At 31.5% G+C, this 20091-nt stretch overlaps 1 protein-coding gene across 1 annotated transcript; it reads right to left on the bottom strand.

The window, feature by feature from the left end:
- Positions 1–3725: 3725 nt before the first annotated feature.
- Positions 3726–18945, bottom strand: LOC113514156 (O-acyltransferase like protein-like). Its single transcript, XM_052900133.1, has 13 exons — positions 18680–18945; positions 15401–15746; positions 13884–14066; positions 13020–13099; positions 12196–12398; positions 11314–11428; positions 10131–10345; positions 9300–9493; positions 8228–8366; positions 6787–6973; positions 5990–6132; positions 5041–5155; positions 3726–3846 (listed from the first exon to the last, which is right to left on the bottom strand). Exons 1-13 carry the CDS (start codon positions 18864–18866, stop codon positions 3731–3733), a joined length of 2223 nt encoding a protein of 740 aa, XP_052756093.1. The 5' UTR covers positions 18867–18945; the 3' UTR covers positions 3726–3730.
- Between the last annotated feature and the right edge of the window lie 1146 nt (positions 18946–20091).

Genomic DNA, 20091 nt, shown 5'->3' with positions numbered 1-20091 from the left:
TTACATTTTAAGTTAAACCTTCGGGAATATAACTGTAATAACTGTTAGAGTTTTAATACTGGCTGTTGACCCTGAGGTTATTCAGAACAATGTATTATTTTATATACAATGTATGTATAGATTAAAAGTGAGTAGGGATAAATATGGAGATGTAATACATTGTTACATGTATTACATCTCCATATTTAGAAATAATAGGATCTTCATCGTACCTCCAATCAAACTGTTTATACTCCTTTAACTCCTCTCCATCCAAAGTTTGCCTAGAAGAGATCGCTTTGAGCGGAAAGGTCGCCCATTGTTTCCTCGTTGTGATTTTTTATATCTAGAATAAGTTTACTATTAATTATTTGGAGGAAACAATAAAGAGTATCTATCTATTTTTAAGTTTGTTTTGTGTCAGATTTTTATAAAACGTGTCTTGTGTTTTTTCATTAAACTCATTATTTTATATCGCAAATACATTAATGTTTTATTACTGCGCCCTTCTACTTGCATTGCAATAATTGCATTTAATTTGGTTTATTACATTTTTTTATGTAACTTAGAATGGCAAACAAGCTGACGGCCCACCTGATGGAAAGTGGTAACCGTCGCCTATAGACATGAGCAGTACCATGGACATAACAGAGTATACTGTTTCGCCCATGATACCCACCATGCGTTGCCATTCCTGAGAACTCAGGTGTTATTCCTCTGTACCCAGTAAATTCACGCCATATCCCACCCTTCAAACCGAAACACAGCTATGCAAACACAACTGCTTCACGGTAGAAACACGAATGGGACAGAGGTACCCAAAGAATCGACTTTTGTCTCCCTTTGGTGAGTGATGCCAAAATTTTTAATGATGCCAAAATAAACGTACTGACAGAAAAACAGACAAGCAAATTATCTAAACAATAATATTTTGGCATATATTGGTTTTAAAGACCACCCATATTAATGTTATTATCTTTCATGTACAGATATACAGTCTAGTTGCAATTTTAATATCTTAATAATATTAGTAAGATAAGATTACGTGAAAAGTCAAATTTCAGACAATATGTGTGACACGAACAATACAAATTTTATCACTGGGTGTGTGGTTTTGGCATAGAAAAGGCCACCCTTTCCTTCCCCGTTGATATCGTAAGAAGCGACTAAGGGAGGGCGAGGGATGGGCAGTAGCGTCCCTCTTAAAACATCTCTAAAGCCTAATTGTGGCTGCCAATTTGCTTACCAAGTGTGGTAACTGCTGGCAAAATCCCTACGGGGGAGGTTTATGTTCAGCAGTGGACAGTTAAAAGCTGATGTGATGATGTGTGACATGGGTTCTATAAATAGATCTACGGATGTATTAATCGATGGATGGATATAATAAAGTCGGTATTCAGTTATCTCTATACTAGTACATACCTGAACCATATTCACCCATACATATACGTAGATTATAAAATTTTCCTAATTTTATTTATTAACTTGTGTACTCTTACCTTATAGATCAAGTAATATAGATGTCTTTGAGTTTAAGAGCCTGGCGATCTGTAAGATGGGTAATCCTAGTACCGACACCAGTCTCTCACAATGATTGTTTTAAAATTGTAACCTATATAGCTGTAAATTTTATTATGTTGTCATTTTGTGAGAGAAATAAATAAATAAATGAATCTATGTTGTAGTTTTTTTTTTTTTAATTAAAATATAATGAACCTTAAAAATATGGTCTCTGATTACTTTCTTTTTAAAAACTTAAAATGTCTCATATACCTATTTTCACCGACTTTAAAAAGAAGGGGGTTCCCAATTCGGTTGTATATTTTATGTCTAGTTAATGTCAATTACCTCGTAACTCATTCCGTTATAAACCGATTTGGAAAATTCTTTTTTATATACAAAATATATATTTACAGATTGGTTTAATAGGAATCCTATCAAAATTGGTTTACTAGTTTGGTTTTTCAATATAAATAATAGGTTTTTCCGGAACTAAAATAATTTAATTATAACTATTGTAGTTTTGATTTTTTTTTTTATTTTGAACTAAGTTTTCCGTTTCAATGAAAGCAATAAAACATTAACAAAGTCATATTTGACTCATCTTTATTCAATTAGATTTGTTTACTAAGTAATCTTTTAAATCATCGTCTTTTACGATTTTACTACTGGTTACGGAATGTTACCTTTTTTTTATAAAACAGAAGGCGAACAAGCATGCGATTCATCTGATAGTAACTGACTACCGCCGCTCATGATCACCCACGACACCAGAGACATTGCAGGTATGCTGCCAGTCTTTTAAAAAGGAACACGCTCTTTTCTTGAAGGTTATGATATCATATCGTTTCGGAAATACTGCTGCTGGAAGTTGATTCCAAAGCGTGGTTGTGTATGGAAGAAAGTGCCTTAAAAACGTACGGTAGTGGACCGCTACTCATCCAGATCTGCTGAGAAGAATCCGCAAGAAACTCGACAGTTACTCTTTTAAATCCAAATTAACAATATTTATGTATATTTAAATGTACTTTTTAAATTAACATGGTCGTTTAAAATCCCGTGTATGATCTACTAACATCTTGCTTGTTTATCACTCAAGTAAACCTTTATAGTGTGTAATAGTTAAAATAAAATTGTAAGAGATTTTAGTAAATAACGCATAAATATTGCCTCTTATAATAAAAAAAAAAAAAAAAAAAACATCGGATCAAATAATAATACTTAGAAAAGTGTATTTGTTAGATTTAAACACCATTAGTTTTGATTAAATGTTAATGTTAAAAATTATATTATTATTATTATATTATTATTATGATTTTGTAATAAACAAAAAAATATCATATAATTTTTTTCAGAGATTTACTGAAGTACACAATTTACAAATCGCCTATATTTTTATGACTCCATACCAAAAAAAAATACAATAAACCCCTTATGATACTAATTTGTCCATCTGTCCGTTTGTTATATCTCATTAAATACTAATGCTATCGACTTGTAATTTGTAATAGTTTTATATACATATTATTGTTTCAAACATTATATTTTTAAAATAACACAATTAACATGGAAAGGTTTTGCTGGAAGAAATCTCTTATTAGAGATAAGCTCGCCTTTGTACATTATGTTTATAATGAATTGTAATTAACAGTATGTTTTGTGTACAATAAAGAATAAAGAATAAAAAAAAACATGTTAAAATGAAAATAGGTTAAAAAATATTTTTATTATTTTTATCAGGGGGCTTAAAGGGATACTGAAAATTTCAAAATTAATCTATTACCCACGTGGAATATCATATGAAAAAGCTTCTTAGTGTAGTGTAGTTCTATACTTAGTGTAGTTTTCCACTTATTTGTAATTATATCACCAGTTCTCGAGTGTTACTATTGTCAGTGTACTTTTCACAGCAAAATTCTGTTAAGAAATATTTATTTTTTTAACAGGATTTTATTAGAATTAACACTATTATCATATCAGCATTTAACTATCCATTGTAAAACATAAGCCTTCCCCTTGGGGAGTTTTTCCAGTAGTTACCATGCTTGGCAGGCGGATTGGAGATCTCAGTTAGGCTTTGGAGATGTTTTAAGAGGGACGCTGCAGCCCATCCTTCGTCCACACTTAGTCGCCTCTTACGACACCCATGGGAAAGGAAGGGGTGGCCTATTCTATGACGGGACCACACGGCAATTTTGTTAGAATATATGAAAATAAATGGCAATAAGAAATGAACTACGAACACATAAGTTTATAAACTAGTTTTATTAACTACTTCTTCTTCTGGTGCTTCCACGTTGCCTTTACTTGACGATGTCGGTCCATTGGTGCTGTTCAATGGTTTTACAGGTTCTGGTCTTCTTTTACCTGCAATTCAATTACGTAAGAGATATTTAGTTATACATGCAAATTAATGAAGTTATTATAATTGTAATTTAGATGTTAATTTGTAGCAGTTATCTGCTATTTTTTTAAATGGGTGATAATGAAATGGAAACCCCGCCTGTGCTATCGGTATATACTGGCGGGGTACCGGTGAAGGATGATAGGTGACGATGAAAGCAGGTCAGTTAGCCCATCGTGATGAATTCCACTACAATTAAACACTATGGTTTCCAGGAGGATCCACGTGGAGGTCGACCTGTTAGGGTGTATTGCTAGTATTGGGTAAGTTACACTCCATTACTAACAATCCCTTTCCCCCCATATCTTTGCTATTTGGCAATTGTACTTGTATAGCTGTATTTTTGTTTGAATGGCGTGGCAGTAAAATTACAAGATACAGAAGCGTAACATCTTAGTTCTCAGGACTGGTAACGCATGGGCAGTGCAGTATATTTTATAAATTTGTGATATCTGCAGTGCCATTTATGTTTATTGGCGACGGTTACCAATATTATAAAAGCAGAAAAGGGATTATTATCAATGGTATCTAATAGCTCTATTGCTAGCAATACTCCCTATGAGGTCAAAATCCTTGCGGTATCCCCTGCAAAACATCGTGATTGATTTTCATTGAATTCGTCACAATAGGCTAACTGACCTGCTTTCATCCTCGTCCTATCCCTCCCTAGCGCCCTACCAACGTATCCCGCTAGTACAGACGAGGTTACCACTCCATTATCACCTACTAAAAAACTACTATTACACTAAATAATTTAAACTGTCAAATAGAGATATATTCTCGATCTTAAAACTATTTTACGATAATAAATAAAAATCTATTTTAAATGATAACAATTGAACAATATGCTTACAAAATGAAGGCGCTAATTTTATTTATAAAGTACCATATAGCAATTCCCATAAGCATTTATATATTTGTCTTTAGTGTTTTTTTATTTTTATTTTAATCATATTTGAAAGCGCATACAATTTGAAGCTGTAACTTTGCTTAATGGTGATACACACAAACAGACAGAAAAAATCTAAAAAAATATTGTTTTGTTTTCTATAACTCTTATTAACAATTTACTCCTAATACTATTTTAAATATTTTATATCTACGGACATAGTCCAGTTACACTTTTATTATATATAAATAAAGTATATAGATTGTACCTCCGCCTCCTCCAATGAAGTGCTTGATCAACACAGAGCTGGGTGCATCTACAAACAACGTGACAAAATATGCCGCCAAAACAGATATTGTGAAGTCAGTCATAAATCTTCGTATCTGAAATATGTAATACAAAAATAATAAAGCTGAAATAGGTAATATGAAATAATCACTTTATCAGTCGTTAACTAGAAGTGGCCTATTCTATGCAAATATATAATAAATTATTATTAATTCAGCATTTATTAAAAAAAAGGGTTTTTTAATCATGTGTTTCTTGGTTTTATACCAGAAACTTTCATATAAATGCGTAGCTTTTTGCCCGCCACTTCGTACACTTCTAGATGCTGTACCAAGGATTAATTAATATACATGAATTTTTAAGTTAGGCTTTTAGGAATGCAATTATGGAAACTGTATCTAATTTTGTGTTGTAGTTTTTGAGTAAATCTAAAACAAACATAGACAGATAGAAAAAAAAGTTTAATAATTATTGCTCTGAGTTCTATTGGCCTAATTAAGACCCCTTAATATTATTTTTTCTTTATATTATTTCTACTGCATGCATTTTCGAAAGTTCTTATTTATTACTTGTCTCATACAATCTACATTGTTTTCAATAGTTTTAGCTCTGAATAACGATGAATCATTTAGTCAGGATTTCATTTAGTATATAAATATAGCTGTATTAACATAAAAAGCTAAACTTGTGATATATATATATATATATATATATATATATATATATATATATATATATATATATATATATATATATATATATAATATATATACATGTGTAAAGAGTCTTATTATAAAATACATTTTTGGTTCACATTTATTAAAATTCAAAGCTTGCTTATGTATAAACAAACGATAAATATGTTTAAGACCTAATAATCCAAGTTTAATTTTTTGTGGCAAGAGTATTACATTTTAATAGGTACTTACAGAGAATTCATTAGAGAAATACATAGGAGATATCGATGAAGCATTAATGAGGATAATAATTGGATAGTGGAAAAGATACATGGCGTAAGATAATCTTCCCAATATCTTCCACATAGGATGAGATAAAATCCAGTTGATAGGTCCTGAAAATAGAGAGATGTTTTTGTTTGGATAAGCTATATTGTATATTTGTATTTACTTATTTACTTAACATTTTATTGCGCCAAAAACATAAATATAAACAATGACATATAAATAATTCAACTGAAATACAATAGCATAAGGTACAGGTTAAAATATACATATAAAGGTACGAGTACAAAAGGCGGTCTTATCGCTAGGACAATCTCTTACAGACAGACAATATTTGGTTAAAGGAGAACATATAGAAGCGCGTAGGTGGCGCAAGAGTGAATTATTAGGGTGTAAAGAAAAGGACAAGGTACACGGGCGACAAATTAGGATCCCATTGATTCTTCTACCTCTATGTGAAACAGGTGTGATAGATATGTAAGTCATCATCGTAATGCTAGCATCGTCGCCACTGCTGAACTTAGGGCTCCCCTATAGGGGATACTTATAAGTAGTATTTTCCCAGTAATTATCACGCTAAGCAGGCGGCTTGGCAATTGTAGTTAGACTTGGATGATATTTTAAAAGGAAAGTTACTGTCCGTGCCTCTTATGACGCCTATAGGAAAGGCAGGGGTGGCCGTTTTTTTACCAGAAACATACAGCATATGTATGTACGTTTGTATATGTAATGTATATGAAATTTATAGATAAACAGAATCAAACCTCCATATCCATGCGTGCAGGCAAAGATTATCCAACAAATACTTAAAGCCCAAATGGGTCTCATGTAAGAATTGATTAGATCGTCGACTGTCTGATTGTCCCAGTCTTCTTGTAAAACAAGATAATTAGTACAAAGTGCTGCGGATGATAATATTATGGCTATGAACCATAGCAGAATAACTTGTACCTGTAATAAAAGAAAAATATGTATATGTAAATAGGGTTTTTTTTTTTTAATGAGTAAGAATGGAATAATAATTCAGCGATAGCGATAGTCCTGGTAAGGTTTCAGTGAGAGATGATAGATGAGAATGAAAGCAGGTTAGTTAGCCCATCGTGACGAGTTCTATAAGAATTAACCACGACGGTTTCCTGGAAGAATTGAACCGCATTACTGTGTTTTAGACCTCTAGAATGACAGCACATGAAGGGTGTCGTGGGAATTACAGAATACAATATGATGTCCATAGACGATTATTACTTTCTATTATATGAGCATATTAGAATGTGGATATTTACGGAATAATTGAAGTAACCGCCATAGTCCAAAAATAATTTGTAAGTAGGAATAGCAATTGGCGATAACCCTCGCGGAAGAAAGGTACTCAAGTGGTGAATCTGTTTTTATTTTTAATGAATGAAAATGGAATGGTCATCCTGCCTGCGCTATTGGGATATGGTGGCGGAACATCAGTTAGGGATGATAGGTGAGAATGAAGCAGGTCAGTTGGTCCGTCGTGACGAATTCATCAATAATCAACCACAATGGTTTGCAGGGGGAACCATGTTGAATTCTATTTGTTAGGTATATTGCCAATATTAGGTCTGTTGGATTTCACTACTAACAATCCCTGTCCCCCCAATGAATCTTTGTCGGCAAGCATAATATGGGACACGAGATGGCGTGATGATCTTAAAAGTACTGCAGTAAGTTGTTAGTTGCAGTTGATGCTGGGTTGTACTTTGTGGCAAAATATGATGAAAACCTACGTTTTTTTTTTAATGGGTGACAATGGAATGATAACCCTACCCGTGCTATCGATATACACCGGCGGGGCACCAGTGAAAGATGATAGGCGAGGATGAAGCAGGTCAGTTAGCCCATCGTGATGAATTCAACAAGAATTGTTCACGACGGTTTCCAGGGGGAACCACGTGGAGGTCGACCTAATAGAGCATTTTGCTAGCAATGAGGCTGTCAAACTCCATTGCTAACAATCCCTTTCCCCCTGAAAACCTATGTTCAACACTGATATCTGTTTATAAAAATTAATACGGCCTTATATATAAGCATTATTTGAACGCAGGTAGACTTTGACTGACCTATATGGCCGCCATTAGGTTACGACACATTAATCGCAATTTCGTAGCGATTATATAGTGAAATACTAGCAATAACTATAAAAGTATTGAAAATAAAAAAAATATGTATATTTCTTACTTTTGACATAACAACTTTCTTTCCACGGCAAAGGTGAAGAATATATCCAAATATCATTCCCACGAAGAAGGGTGGTGATCTTGGCAGCGTGTTCACATAATAATAACTGAAATAATCTGGCTGGCCTTCTTTTACAGGACTGAAACAGAAAACGCCATCTATTGTTAAATAGTGTAAAAAAAATAGACGAAATGTCCTCATGTTAACACGTTTACCACAATAGCTACAATTGAAAAATTTCTTTGACTCCTATTATAAAAAATGCATTTCTATAATAAAGGCCGAAGAAATTTTGAGAAACAAAATTATTGTAAATCAATACATTTATTTATAGACGAGAACGTTTATTATGCGAATGTTATACAGAGAATACTAATCAGGTATTATTTAAAAAAATATTTATGGAATAATACTAGTACAGTAGTGAGATTTTATAATGAACATAAAATTAGAAATTCCACCAAACGGAAACGCATGATTCAACTCTAATATTATACAAATTTATAACAATTATAATAATATTTATTGTACTAAAACATTTACAGTAATAAAAACAATTAGAATCAATGTGAGTAAAAGGTGAACTTATCTCTAAAATAGATCTCTTCCAGTCAACTTAGCACAGCAGTATAGCGAGTAAATAGGCGGCATATATGTATATATGTATACGTATTTATATAATTATATATATACATACATATTAAATACATGCCAAAACAATGACGACAAACTTCTAATCAGTAATGTATTTGTCCTAATCTCAACATTAATACGTACTTTCTTTTGATCATATTCGTTTCTCTTATTAGTATAAAGTAACTTCAGCATTGTTGTTATTTGGTGGATCTCTGAATTAATTAAATTTTTATGAATAAATGAATGTAAACTCTTTATTGTTGTTTTATTTACATTATATGAGGGACGCTGCTGCCCATCCCTCGTCCTCCCTTAGTCGCGTCTTAAGAAACCCACGAGAAAGGTAGGGGTGGCTCATTCTATGCTGGGGCATACACGGCTATATTGGAAATGGTTTTTGTAATAATATCAATAAAGTAATTTTTTAAATAATTACCTAAGAGTGACAGGCCCGCCTTTGAATCCCATTATAAAGTTATAGATGGTAGTTCCCACTAGAGAAGCTAATAAAGCAGAAATTATTGTAATCCAAGCTGTTTTCTTTTTGCCGCTAACCACCCAGAAGAGAATAAGAGGAGATATCAAGAAGAGTTGGAAATCTATTGCCAGATACCAGGAATGTGGAAGACACTGGAATAATAAAAATATATTATTTTAATTGTTAGTTATATTAGTTAGTTAGTTAGTATACCATAGATAAAATAAATTATTTATTACCAGAGGAAAATTGTTGCAAAACTTGTCTGTATGATGCCCCCTTTATCCTGTATTTCTACTATGAAACAGCTGTACGTGACTGTGTTTCGGTTTGCAGGGATACAGTAGTGAAATTATAAGTACGGAGGCATATTATTTCACAATTCTCAGGAATAGCTACGCATGGGGAATATCGTGGGCATTATAGTATATTATTTGATATCCATAATCTATTGGCAACAATTACTACTTTCTATTAGTTATTGTTAGTTTATTTGCCATTGAAGCATTATAAAACAATTTAAGATTGTGACCAATAAGAAAACCGACTTCAGTTGTAACAAAACCAGTTCTATTGATTTAAAAACTGAATTACTGAAACAATTTCGATAAAATTTCTATAAGTCTAATATGTAAGTAAAATGATATCTTTTAGATAGAAGATGAATTTTTCAAATTGGTTTAAATCTGACAGAGTTGTAAGGTTACAAACATAAAAATGTACCACCGAATTGCAAATCTTCGTATTTTTTAAGTCGGTCGAAAATATATACTACTATTTACCACTTACCATATAGCCGGGGTTATAATAATTCTGCATGAACAATAACGTAGACCACCAATACTTTCTACAATGGTGCGTTTGTCGCCCAACTTCGTCCCAGACGGGTCCGTCTGATGCTCGATGGAACAGCGATGCTTGAAGGAGTACACAAGCCGCTAGCACGGGGAATAGACGTAGATATCGATTCAAGTAGAACAGGTGCAAGTTCTTCACGAGTTTCACTGAAAAAAATTTTTTTTTTTTCACGTTCATTTAAACTTTTAGGACAATTTGTTTTTTATAACACAGAGGGCAAACGAGCATGCGGCTCATCTGATAGTAAGTGACTACCGCCGCCCATAAGTATCCGCAGCTTCGAAAGAATTGCAGGTGTGTCGCTGGCTTTTTAAAAAAGAAATGTACTTTTCTTGAAAGTTACAATAGTATATCGGTAATATATAATAAACCAATACGTCAATATAAAGACATATGGGATATCTAATTATAATTTTTGCCATTTATATGGATTCGATAGTACATAGTCTTTTCATTATAAAGGCTTTTTTTATATACAACTTAGAATGGCAAACAAGCTGACGGCCCACCTGATGTAAAGTGGTAACCATCGCCTATAGACATGAGCAGTACCATGGACATAACAGAGTATACTGTTTTGCCCATGATACCCCCCATGGGTTGCCATTCCTGAGAATTCAGGTGTTATTCCTCTGTACCCTGTAAATTCACGCCATTTTTCACCCTTCAAACCGAAACACAGCCGTACAAACACAACTGTTTCACAGCAGAAACACGAATGAAACAAAGGTATCCAAATAGATGACTTTTGTACAGTCTCACTCTGTTAAAAAGTATACGCTGGCTCTCACACAAATCAAACGTGAAATATCTATCTAGTATATAATTAAAAAGAATTTAGTACATAAGATATCATCATTATCATGCCAGCCTTTAACTATCCACTGCTAAACATAAGTCTTCCCCTTGGAGAGTTTTGAGAGTAGTTACCACGCTTGGTAGGTGGATTGGCAACCGCAGTTGGGCTTTGGAGATGTTTTAAGAAGGACACTGCTACCCATTCCTCGCCCTCCTTTAGTTGCCTCTTAGGATACCCACGGGAATAGAAGGGGTGGCCTATTCTATGTCGGGATCAGACGGATATAAGATATAATTGTTGGTAAAATCAACTTACACCCAGTCATTTTGCCTGCTGTACTATAAATTAGCAGAAGACCGCTAAGAGCGAAGAACGTGTCCACCGTAATAGGGCCAGCCGTTATCCATAATGACCAAAACGATTCTATGAACTGTAAATAAAAGAAAATAAACCATTTTTTTATATTTTTTCTAGATATATATAAGTTCATTATGATTTTTTTTTGTGTAGAAATCGTCAAGGTTTAAGTTAATGAAATGTACAGAAACAATTAAAGAATACAAAAAAAAATATTTTCAATGTTTCCAACAATTTTGATATAATTTTCTCACTTAATTGTTATTAAATACATATTATTATTATTAATAGATATTAATAAGTTCATTTGGAAAAATATATAATTTTCCGTAAATATATGTTTAAATAGGAGGTTAAAGAAATATAAAGAAACAATGATTGTATAAACAAAATAATTTTCAATGTCTCCTTCAACTTTATTTGCTTAACTAATTGATATTAAATTCAGTTTACACAATTTTTTTTGCATGGAGAAGGACATGTGTTATTTTTAATCACACAAATAAAATTGAGGGCACAATAAAAAAGAAAAGGGTTTCAGTTTAGTTGTATTTTTTATGTTTGTTACCTCATAACTCCGTCAATTAAAAACCAATTTGGAAAATTCTTTTTTTGTATAAAAGAGTATACATAGAGAGCAGTCTCATAGAAATTTTATCAAAATTGATTATATAGTTAAGTTTTTAAATTGAAATGGTTTTGTCATAATTGAAGTCTATTTTTTGCAGTACACAATTTAAAATTTTACTCGTAATTTACAAGTTTAATACTCTTACAGAAAATGAAGTGAAACTGAAATTTCCATAATTCCCCTTTAAAAATATCTGCTAATTTACTTACTGTTTTAATATCTAGAGGATTGTGCAACGTAGCTGCTGTTAATTGGTTCACATATGTATGCCCAATTATGACCCATATCATGGCAAATGCCCTGATACCGTCTAAGCATTCCAAGGCTCCAGCGACTGGTTTGTAGGTCACCAATCGTAGAGTGTTGGTGTAAACGGAGAAGGATTGATATATCTTATTCGCGGTTTTTGGGTCTGAAAACAAAATAGGTTTCACTGTTAGTTCGAGACTTCTACACAACTTTAACAAAATAAACTATTTTAAATATTTGATTGATAATTTATTAACAGAAAATAAATATATGAAATTAATCACTAACTATTTTGCTTATTTTTTACCTGATACAAGTGTTGAATTTATAAAGATTTTATGATGTACCCTTCTTTACTTACTTACGTATCTATAACAATTCTTTTTAACATTATAAATGTGAAAGTGAGTTTGTTAGTTTGTAATCTTATAGTGCCTTAATGGCTTAACCATTCACTATGAAATTTGGTATACACGTATACGTACTATATATGGTGGACAAGGATATAGGCTACTTTTAACCCGATCAGTAAACAGTTATGCGGACAAAATCGCGAGTAAAGGCTAGTTATGTCATAAATTGGAATTTATAGATAAAGCATAATAAGGACATGTTTCCTTAGTAATATAATAATATGATATTGGAGTGTACTTCAAACAAACCGGTGAAATATTTAATATACAAGTTTCATCATCTCTATTTCTTACGTAATATATTTCATTCATAATTTTCATTAAAATATATTTAACAAGATCATTTAAGGAAGCAAAGATTAATTTCTTACCTTTTTTTAAAAATATTTGATGTCGTATATCGTAAGCAGTACTCAGTACCATAAGTATACCAAGGAATGTGAATATGCCTCTGAAACAAGTAACTATAGTTATAAAATCGGTCACAACTAAAACTACTAAGTAAAGAAAGCTGTTTGGAGCACAGGTTTATTTTATAACTAAGAGATGACATTTGTAACTTTCAACTTAAAGGCGTCACTACGTGTGTAAAGCCACGGGTAACAACTAGTTTATCTATAAAATTTATTGTAAATATTAATTATCATGTGGTAAATCCTTAAATATATATTTACGAGCCGAAGAAATGTTTTTATTAATATTCTTAATTCTCACTAATATTATAAATGCAAAAGTAAGTTTGTTTGTTACCTTACACAGCGCTTTAACGGCTTAACCAATCACTATAGGGGGGAAAAGGATTGTTAATAATGGAGACTAAGAATCCCATTGCTAGCAATATAACTAATCAGGTCGATCCCCTCGCGGTTCTCCCTGGAAACTATCATAGTTAATTCCTGATGAATTTATCATGATGGGCTAACTGGCCTCATTTCATTCATTCACTGGTGCTCCGCCAGCGTATCCCGTTAGCGCAGGCGGGGTTACCATTCCAATTTCACCCGTCACAAAAAAACAAATAATTTACTATAAAATTTGGTATACACACACGTATACGTTTGAAGGAGAAGTTCATACCCTACTTTTTATCCCGGTTATATACAAGAAGTCGTGGGTAAAAACTAGCAATATAATAATATTATATTTACTTGGTATTATAATTACAAGTATACTTTGAATTTAAATTTTGTTAAAATTAAAATGTAAAATTTAATAATAATAACTTATTTACTTACAAAGCAACATAATCTGCAGCAATCCACGGTCTGTCGTTAGGAATCCTACAATACGCTTCCTCAATTTGCAAATCAGTTGGTCGGAGATCCAGTATAGCGTCTAGTGCATTCTGTAAAGAGCACGGCTTTGGAATGCACACTGCCATCTGAATACTTAGTTCAGTGATTGCAGTCTGATCATTTCTGAAATATAATATTAACATAAATTTACTCATTGTTATGCTATTTGTGCTTCTGTTGCCAAGACTAAACGATTCAAAAGCCCTGATTAAGGGATTTTCCGAAAATTACTCTAAGAAATTAATTCTTTTGAGTAAAAATTATATACAATATGTGTATTAACAAGGGCTCTCATTAGACAGTGCAAACTAAACAAGCATATGTCCTAACTAGGCTTATACCTAAGTGTTGGCAGATTTTGTCACAGTGGGGAAGAAACACCGCAGCACTTCATGTACGGCTGTAGCCCATTTATACATAAAAGATATATCTCCTTTGGAAAACACACTTTATATCCTAAAGAGATAAAAAACTGACGCTACAAAAAACATTTTAAAATTCCTTTCATTGATAGAAATTAGCAACGAACTTAAAAAAAGAGCGAGCATAAGAGTTCATCGAAAGGTCGCAGTGTCACAGATTCTTCTGCCTGAAAAATCTTGTCTTTCAATCCTAATAATATGCTATTTGCTATTTATGAAATTATATTGAAGTAGTTCCCCATCTTGCTTTCTGCACCACTGTATAAAGACAGATGTGTCTCCTTCTGATCTCTAACTAAAAGCCCTTCCAAAAGTATATTCTTCGGCCTTCTACTGATATGGCTGCTGCCCCATATCAGAGAAACTAGTTGCTGCGCCTGGCGGGTTCGCAACCGCAGTTAGACTTTGGTGATATTTTAAGTGAGATGATGCAGCCCATCAATTATTTTAATTATCGATTAAAATTAACTATACAATATCTGATCATTTATTTATTACTTGAAAGATTAGCCATCTCATATTATATATTACTAAACACATATTTCTATGTTAATTTATTTATTTTAAAATTTATAACATCTTTTTTTTTCAACTTAGAATAGCAAACAAGCTCACGGCCCACCTGATGGAAAGTGGTAACCGTCGCCTATAGACATGAATATAACACAGTACTGTTTCGCCCATAATACCATGATGATGCGTTGCCATTTCTGAGGAATCAGGTGTTATTTCTCTGTACCTTGTAAATTCACTGCCATATCCCACCCTTCAAACCGAAACACAGCCATGCAACACAACTGATTCACAGTAAAAACACAAAGGGAACAGAGGCACCCATGCAAACGACTTTTGATTGTTTATCGTTATCGTTACCTTTTAATTATAAAAGTATTCGTATATTAGATTTCATACTAGTCATTTTAAAAATTGAATAATTTTTTATGTATTCTTCTTCTTAAATCTTTCTTGAGATAAAATAATTATTAGTAACTGAAACATTTTGTCTAATAATTTATTCTAATAATTGACACTTACCTTTGCATATTATCTGGTGTTATTCCCACTAATTTTTGAATTTGGCTCTTTACTCTTATATGCGATATCAGATCTTCGTAAGTAGTACTGTCTACGTTTAATAATTGTGAATTGAACCATGATACCAGCCATGATAATTCTGAAAATTCCGGCCGTACTCGGAGACTGGTTGCATTTACATCAGTATCTTGCTGTAATGGTATTTTTGTCATACAAAATTTTCCTTCTATACTCATGCTTGTATTTTGAACATCGTTGTGTATGCCTAAACATTCATAATAACTTCCTAAATCGAATAAGTTCCCTTTTTGTATGCTTCGTGGAATTCTAAAGCCTGCATCTAAAACTGGAAAGAAATACAAGCTCTGTATTAATTCAAAATGAAAATAAAACCGATCAGGTGCGAATTGAACTCACATGATGATTAAGGGTTCCGTACACAAATGTACACAAATATTATAAAGAGGGAATTAATTTAAAAACCACTTAAGAGATTCTAAAAATTATTTCTTCTATAGAAAGCTGCACCGTCAGCAAGCAATAAAGGCTATATATATATATATATTAATCTATCTGCTATATCTAACTGTGCAAACCTAGGGCGGATCACTAGTAGAAGATAAAATATACATTTATTGCATTTCTTATACAAAATACGAGTGAATAGGTTTATTATTGTTTACTTTGGTATAGGAGGGGGTTTCTATAGGAAAGCATTGCAGTTAATTTAATTGTAAAAGTTTATGTTAAGTTAAATAATTATTTATGTAAATTAAAAACTATAACAAGTTAAAGTACATTATTGTTTTTTTATGCAACTTAGAATGCCAAACAAGCTGACGGGTCACCTGATGGAAAATGGTAACCGTCGCCTATAGACATGAGCAGTACCATGGATATAATAGAGTATACTGTTTCACCCATGATACTCTCAAAATCTGCAAATACAAACTTAGTCATAAGTTTGTTTTTAGAAGTTTTTTGGTAATTTCTCAAAGAATGCTATTTAGAAACATTATCTTATTTTATTTTTGTAATATTTACATACATACATAAATATCTGTCACGCCTGTCTCCCATTAAGGTAGGCAGAAACAATGGAACGCCAAATGCTTCGATTTAAACAAACCTCTTTCGCTTCTTCTACATTCATCAATCTTTTCATATACGTTTACCAGTTACGGGTACTTTCATCTTCAGAGGGAGACTTTGTATAAAAGTCTATAGCTTGGGTACCTCTGTCGCATTCGTGTTTCAACCGTGAAGCAGTTGTGTTTGCATAGCTGTGTTTCGGTTTGAAGGGTGGGATATGGCATGAATTTACTGGGTACAGAGGAATAACATCTGAGTCCTTAGGAATGGCAACGCATGGGCAAAACAGTACACTCTGTTATGTCCATAGTACTGCTCATGTCTATAGGTGACGGTTACCACTTTCCATCAGGTGGGCCATCAGCTTGTATGCCATTATAAGTTGTATAAAAAAAAAAAAAACTTTGTAATATTTACATGTACTTTAATAAACTACAATTATTTCAAATTTTTCGCTTCAGGAACTTATACTTAGGAGAATAATGAACAATTTCGAAGGAAAATCTCATTAATATAATAAAATTGTAACAAGACGATGTTTGTACATGGAAGATATTGAAGAAAAATTAATATGAGGGGTCTTTGTATGATCAATAGAAAAGAATAAATTTTAAGATTTAATAGAATCTTTTGCCAAAATTTTTAGAAATTTTATGTTCGTTTTTAATTTTGATTCTACTGGTATTTATTAGAATAGTGAAGAACGTGGAAGACTATTTGAAAGTTTTATCATTGTTTATCTAACTTAATCAATCTCAGCTTTATATGTTTCAGATATGATACTTTATAAGATAATAGCATTTTTTAGATAAAATGCTATCTGATACCAGCTGCTAATACTTACTTCCAAATAGTTTTCAATTCATTTTCTTTTAAAAAGACAAAGATCCTCAATTCATCTGTATTATTTACATATACAAACTATATGATTAGCTTTATAATTGAATAGGGTTTACTTTCATGTGGTTCACACATTTTTAAGCATAATTAATTCGTAAATTTTATAATTCTTTTAAAAATCATTTACAATTTATTCCCATGTAGGTCTTATAATTATTGTTCATTATTCATTGAAGCTACAGTTTTTTCGCTAGGAGAAAAAAATGGCGATAATAATCTATATACATACTTTATACATATAGCTCTGCTTTTAAAGATTTTTTTTTTCAAAATTCTAAATAAGATAAATTTTCTGTAATAAATTTCTATGATAATTAAGTACGAGTACTTAATGTTTGTAGTAAATTATTTCTTAAAATCGTCGATATCTATGTACGTTCAATACCTCCCTTATGGGGAGGCCTATATTCAGCTGTGGACAGTTAACGACTGACTTGGACCTATGTGTGTATTCACAAATAAACTAGCTTTTTTGAGTACCAAAATTAACATATATTATAATTAAAATTTCGTTTTTTTTTAAGGAACAATATCTTTACATATTTGTTTATATTCAGTTCTACCATTTTTGGACAAAACGAATGAATTTTATATATGTTTTCAATAATATGGATTATTTTTAGGACAATCTGCATAATTATAGATTAAATTAACTATTTTCTGAGAAAGGAAAAAGAGAGACTGTAATAAATGTAAACAAGTCAGAAATCAGTGTTATCTAGTCCGTAAAGGATTATCATCATATCAGCTTTTAACTGTCCACTGCTAAACATAAGCCTCTCCCTAGGGGGGTTTGCCAGTAGTTGTCACGCTTGGCAGGCGGATTGGCAACCGCTGTTAGGCTTTAGAGATGTTTTAAGAGGGACGATGCTGCCCATCCCTCGCCCTCGATTAACCATACTTATTTTAAAATAAATAAGAAATATTGATTAATGCAATGAAACTTTTCATAGGAATATTAAATTAAAAACATTTCCATTCAAAATTTATATTTCTATATCTACAAATACATTTACTCTTATTATAATCTGAATTTCCCAAGAAAATAAAATAGTGTCGAGAATAAAATAAAATTAGGCCAACACGGGAGAAGGCCGTATACGTAAAAAAATATACATACATTATACGTTTTAAGTAATGCGGCTGGAATCTTACCCTACATTATTATTATAACAAAAAGTTTTTCTAATAAAGATTATTATTATTATTAAATACCTCAAACAAACACAAACAGTATTTGGACAGATTTGAATTAATGAAAAATGGCAATTATAATTTCATACTTACATTGGACCCCTAGGAAGGCATTCCTTGTAGCAATATATCTTATTTGTTTAAAACATTCTTCACGATCTAATATGTCCTCGTATATTTTAGGATCAAAAACATTTGTACGATTGTATACTAAATCAATATAACCGTTAACATTAATAATAAAAACTGAGATAAATATGAAAACTAATTTAAATTTCATATTGAAACATAAATGTAAAACATTTGACGCTAAAACTGAACACCAAAATACGTACTAACGTTCACTTATTAATTACTAATATAAACAAAATCCAAGTATTGCAATCACAATCTTAATATATTTTGATAGGTATAGAATTCTTTTTTAATCTAATCATTAATTGATTTATAAATGACGTTGCCATTTAAATTAGTTGATTTATTGATAATAATATGTAATTAGTATCAGGTAGTCTCATTTTTACAAACTTTAATGACCTGAGATTAATGAAAAAGTAATAAAAACAAAGACATGGATTTAATTCTAGACTGTTAATGATAACAGGTAAGCCTCCATGGAAAAACAAAGACTTCAGCTTTAAAAGAATAAATTTATTTGTGTAAAAACCTACATATTAATAAATCTTAAGTTTTATCAACATGAGTGTGGTACACGTATGGATTTTATAAAAATAAAAGTTTATTTTTGGTGCTTTTACTGAACTCATTTTATCCCAATGAACCATAAACAATTTTTCTGACTACGTTAACCCTCTTTTTTGAACCATTAACTATTTTTCTGACTACGTGTACGAACACTACCCAGTACTTAGATTTATTAATAAAACCTACCTACTTACTTATTTTTAATATTATTTGACAGTAACATCATAGATTATTTTTTTTTTGTTAAATAAATACGTTTATTCTAGATTTTGTTTTTGTATATTTTATATTATTTTTATATTTTTCATTTTATTTCTAATTTAGACCAATATTTCTTTACTTACAACATCATATATTAGACATAGTTATATTAATTCTCTTGAAAAAACTAAGATAAATTTGTATTAAATAACCAATACTTGAACTAATTTTTTTTTGTTAAATATAAAGAGTCACCTATTATTAAGTAAAAAAAATCGTATATTTTTAATAACATTTTGTAACTGGGGGTAAACAAACATGCGGCTCACCATCAACATCGTTAAAATAATTATTAAAAATATGAAAAAAATTTAACTTTCACATGAAATCGAAATAATTGTTACAAACGACAAAAACACAGTAAGTTTATCAATTTCCTGTTATAATATATATATATAGACATAAAAAATTGAAAATATGAACTTTAGCTTTGGGTAATGTATAATCCAAAGCGTATTAGCTTATTAAGATGTGCCACTTTTATTATTATTATGCTCCTTATTTTTCTCGCAAACATATGTTTTTACTTCCAAATCTCT

The sequence above is a fragment of the Galleria mellonella genome, unplaced genomic scaffold (assembly GCF_026898425.1).
Source record: "Galleria mellonella isolate WM207_F2 unplaced genomic scaffold, CSIRO_AGI_GalMel_v1 utg64, whole genome shotgun sequence".
In the NCBI taxonomy this organism is placed as follows: Eukaryota; Metazoa; Arthropoda; class Insecta; order Lepidoptera; family Pyralidae; genus Galleria; species Galleria mellonella.
The sequence above is the reverse complement of the archived record's forward strand: the minus strand, read 5'-3'. Positions and strand labels throughout refer to the sequence as shown.

What these genes read in the sequence shown, in the direction of transcription:
- LOC113514156 (XM_052900133.1), bottom strand. Translation starts at nt 18,866, where the DNA reads ATGAAATTTAAATTAGTTTTCATATTTATCTCAGTTTTTATTATTAAT. An exon ending in ATCCTCTAGATATTAAAACA is followed by an intron (nt 11,429 to 12,195) that starts GTAAGTAAATTA and finishes TTTTATTTACAG; the next exon opens with TTCATAGAATCGTTTTGGTC. An exon ending in ATTATAACCCCGGCTATATG is followed by an intron (nt 9,494 to 10,130) that starts GTAAGTGGTAAA and finishes TTATTATTCCAG; the next exon opens with TGTCTTCCACATTCCTGGTA.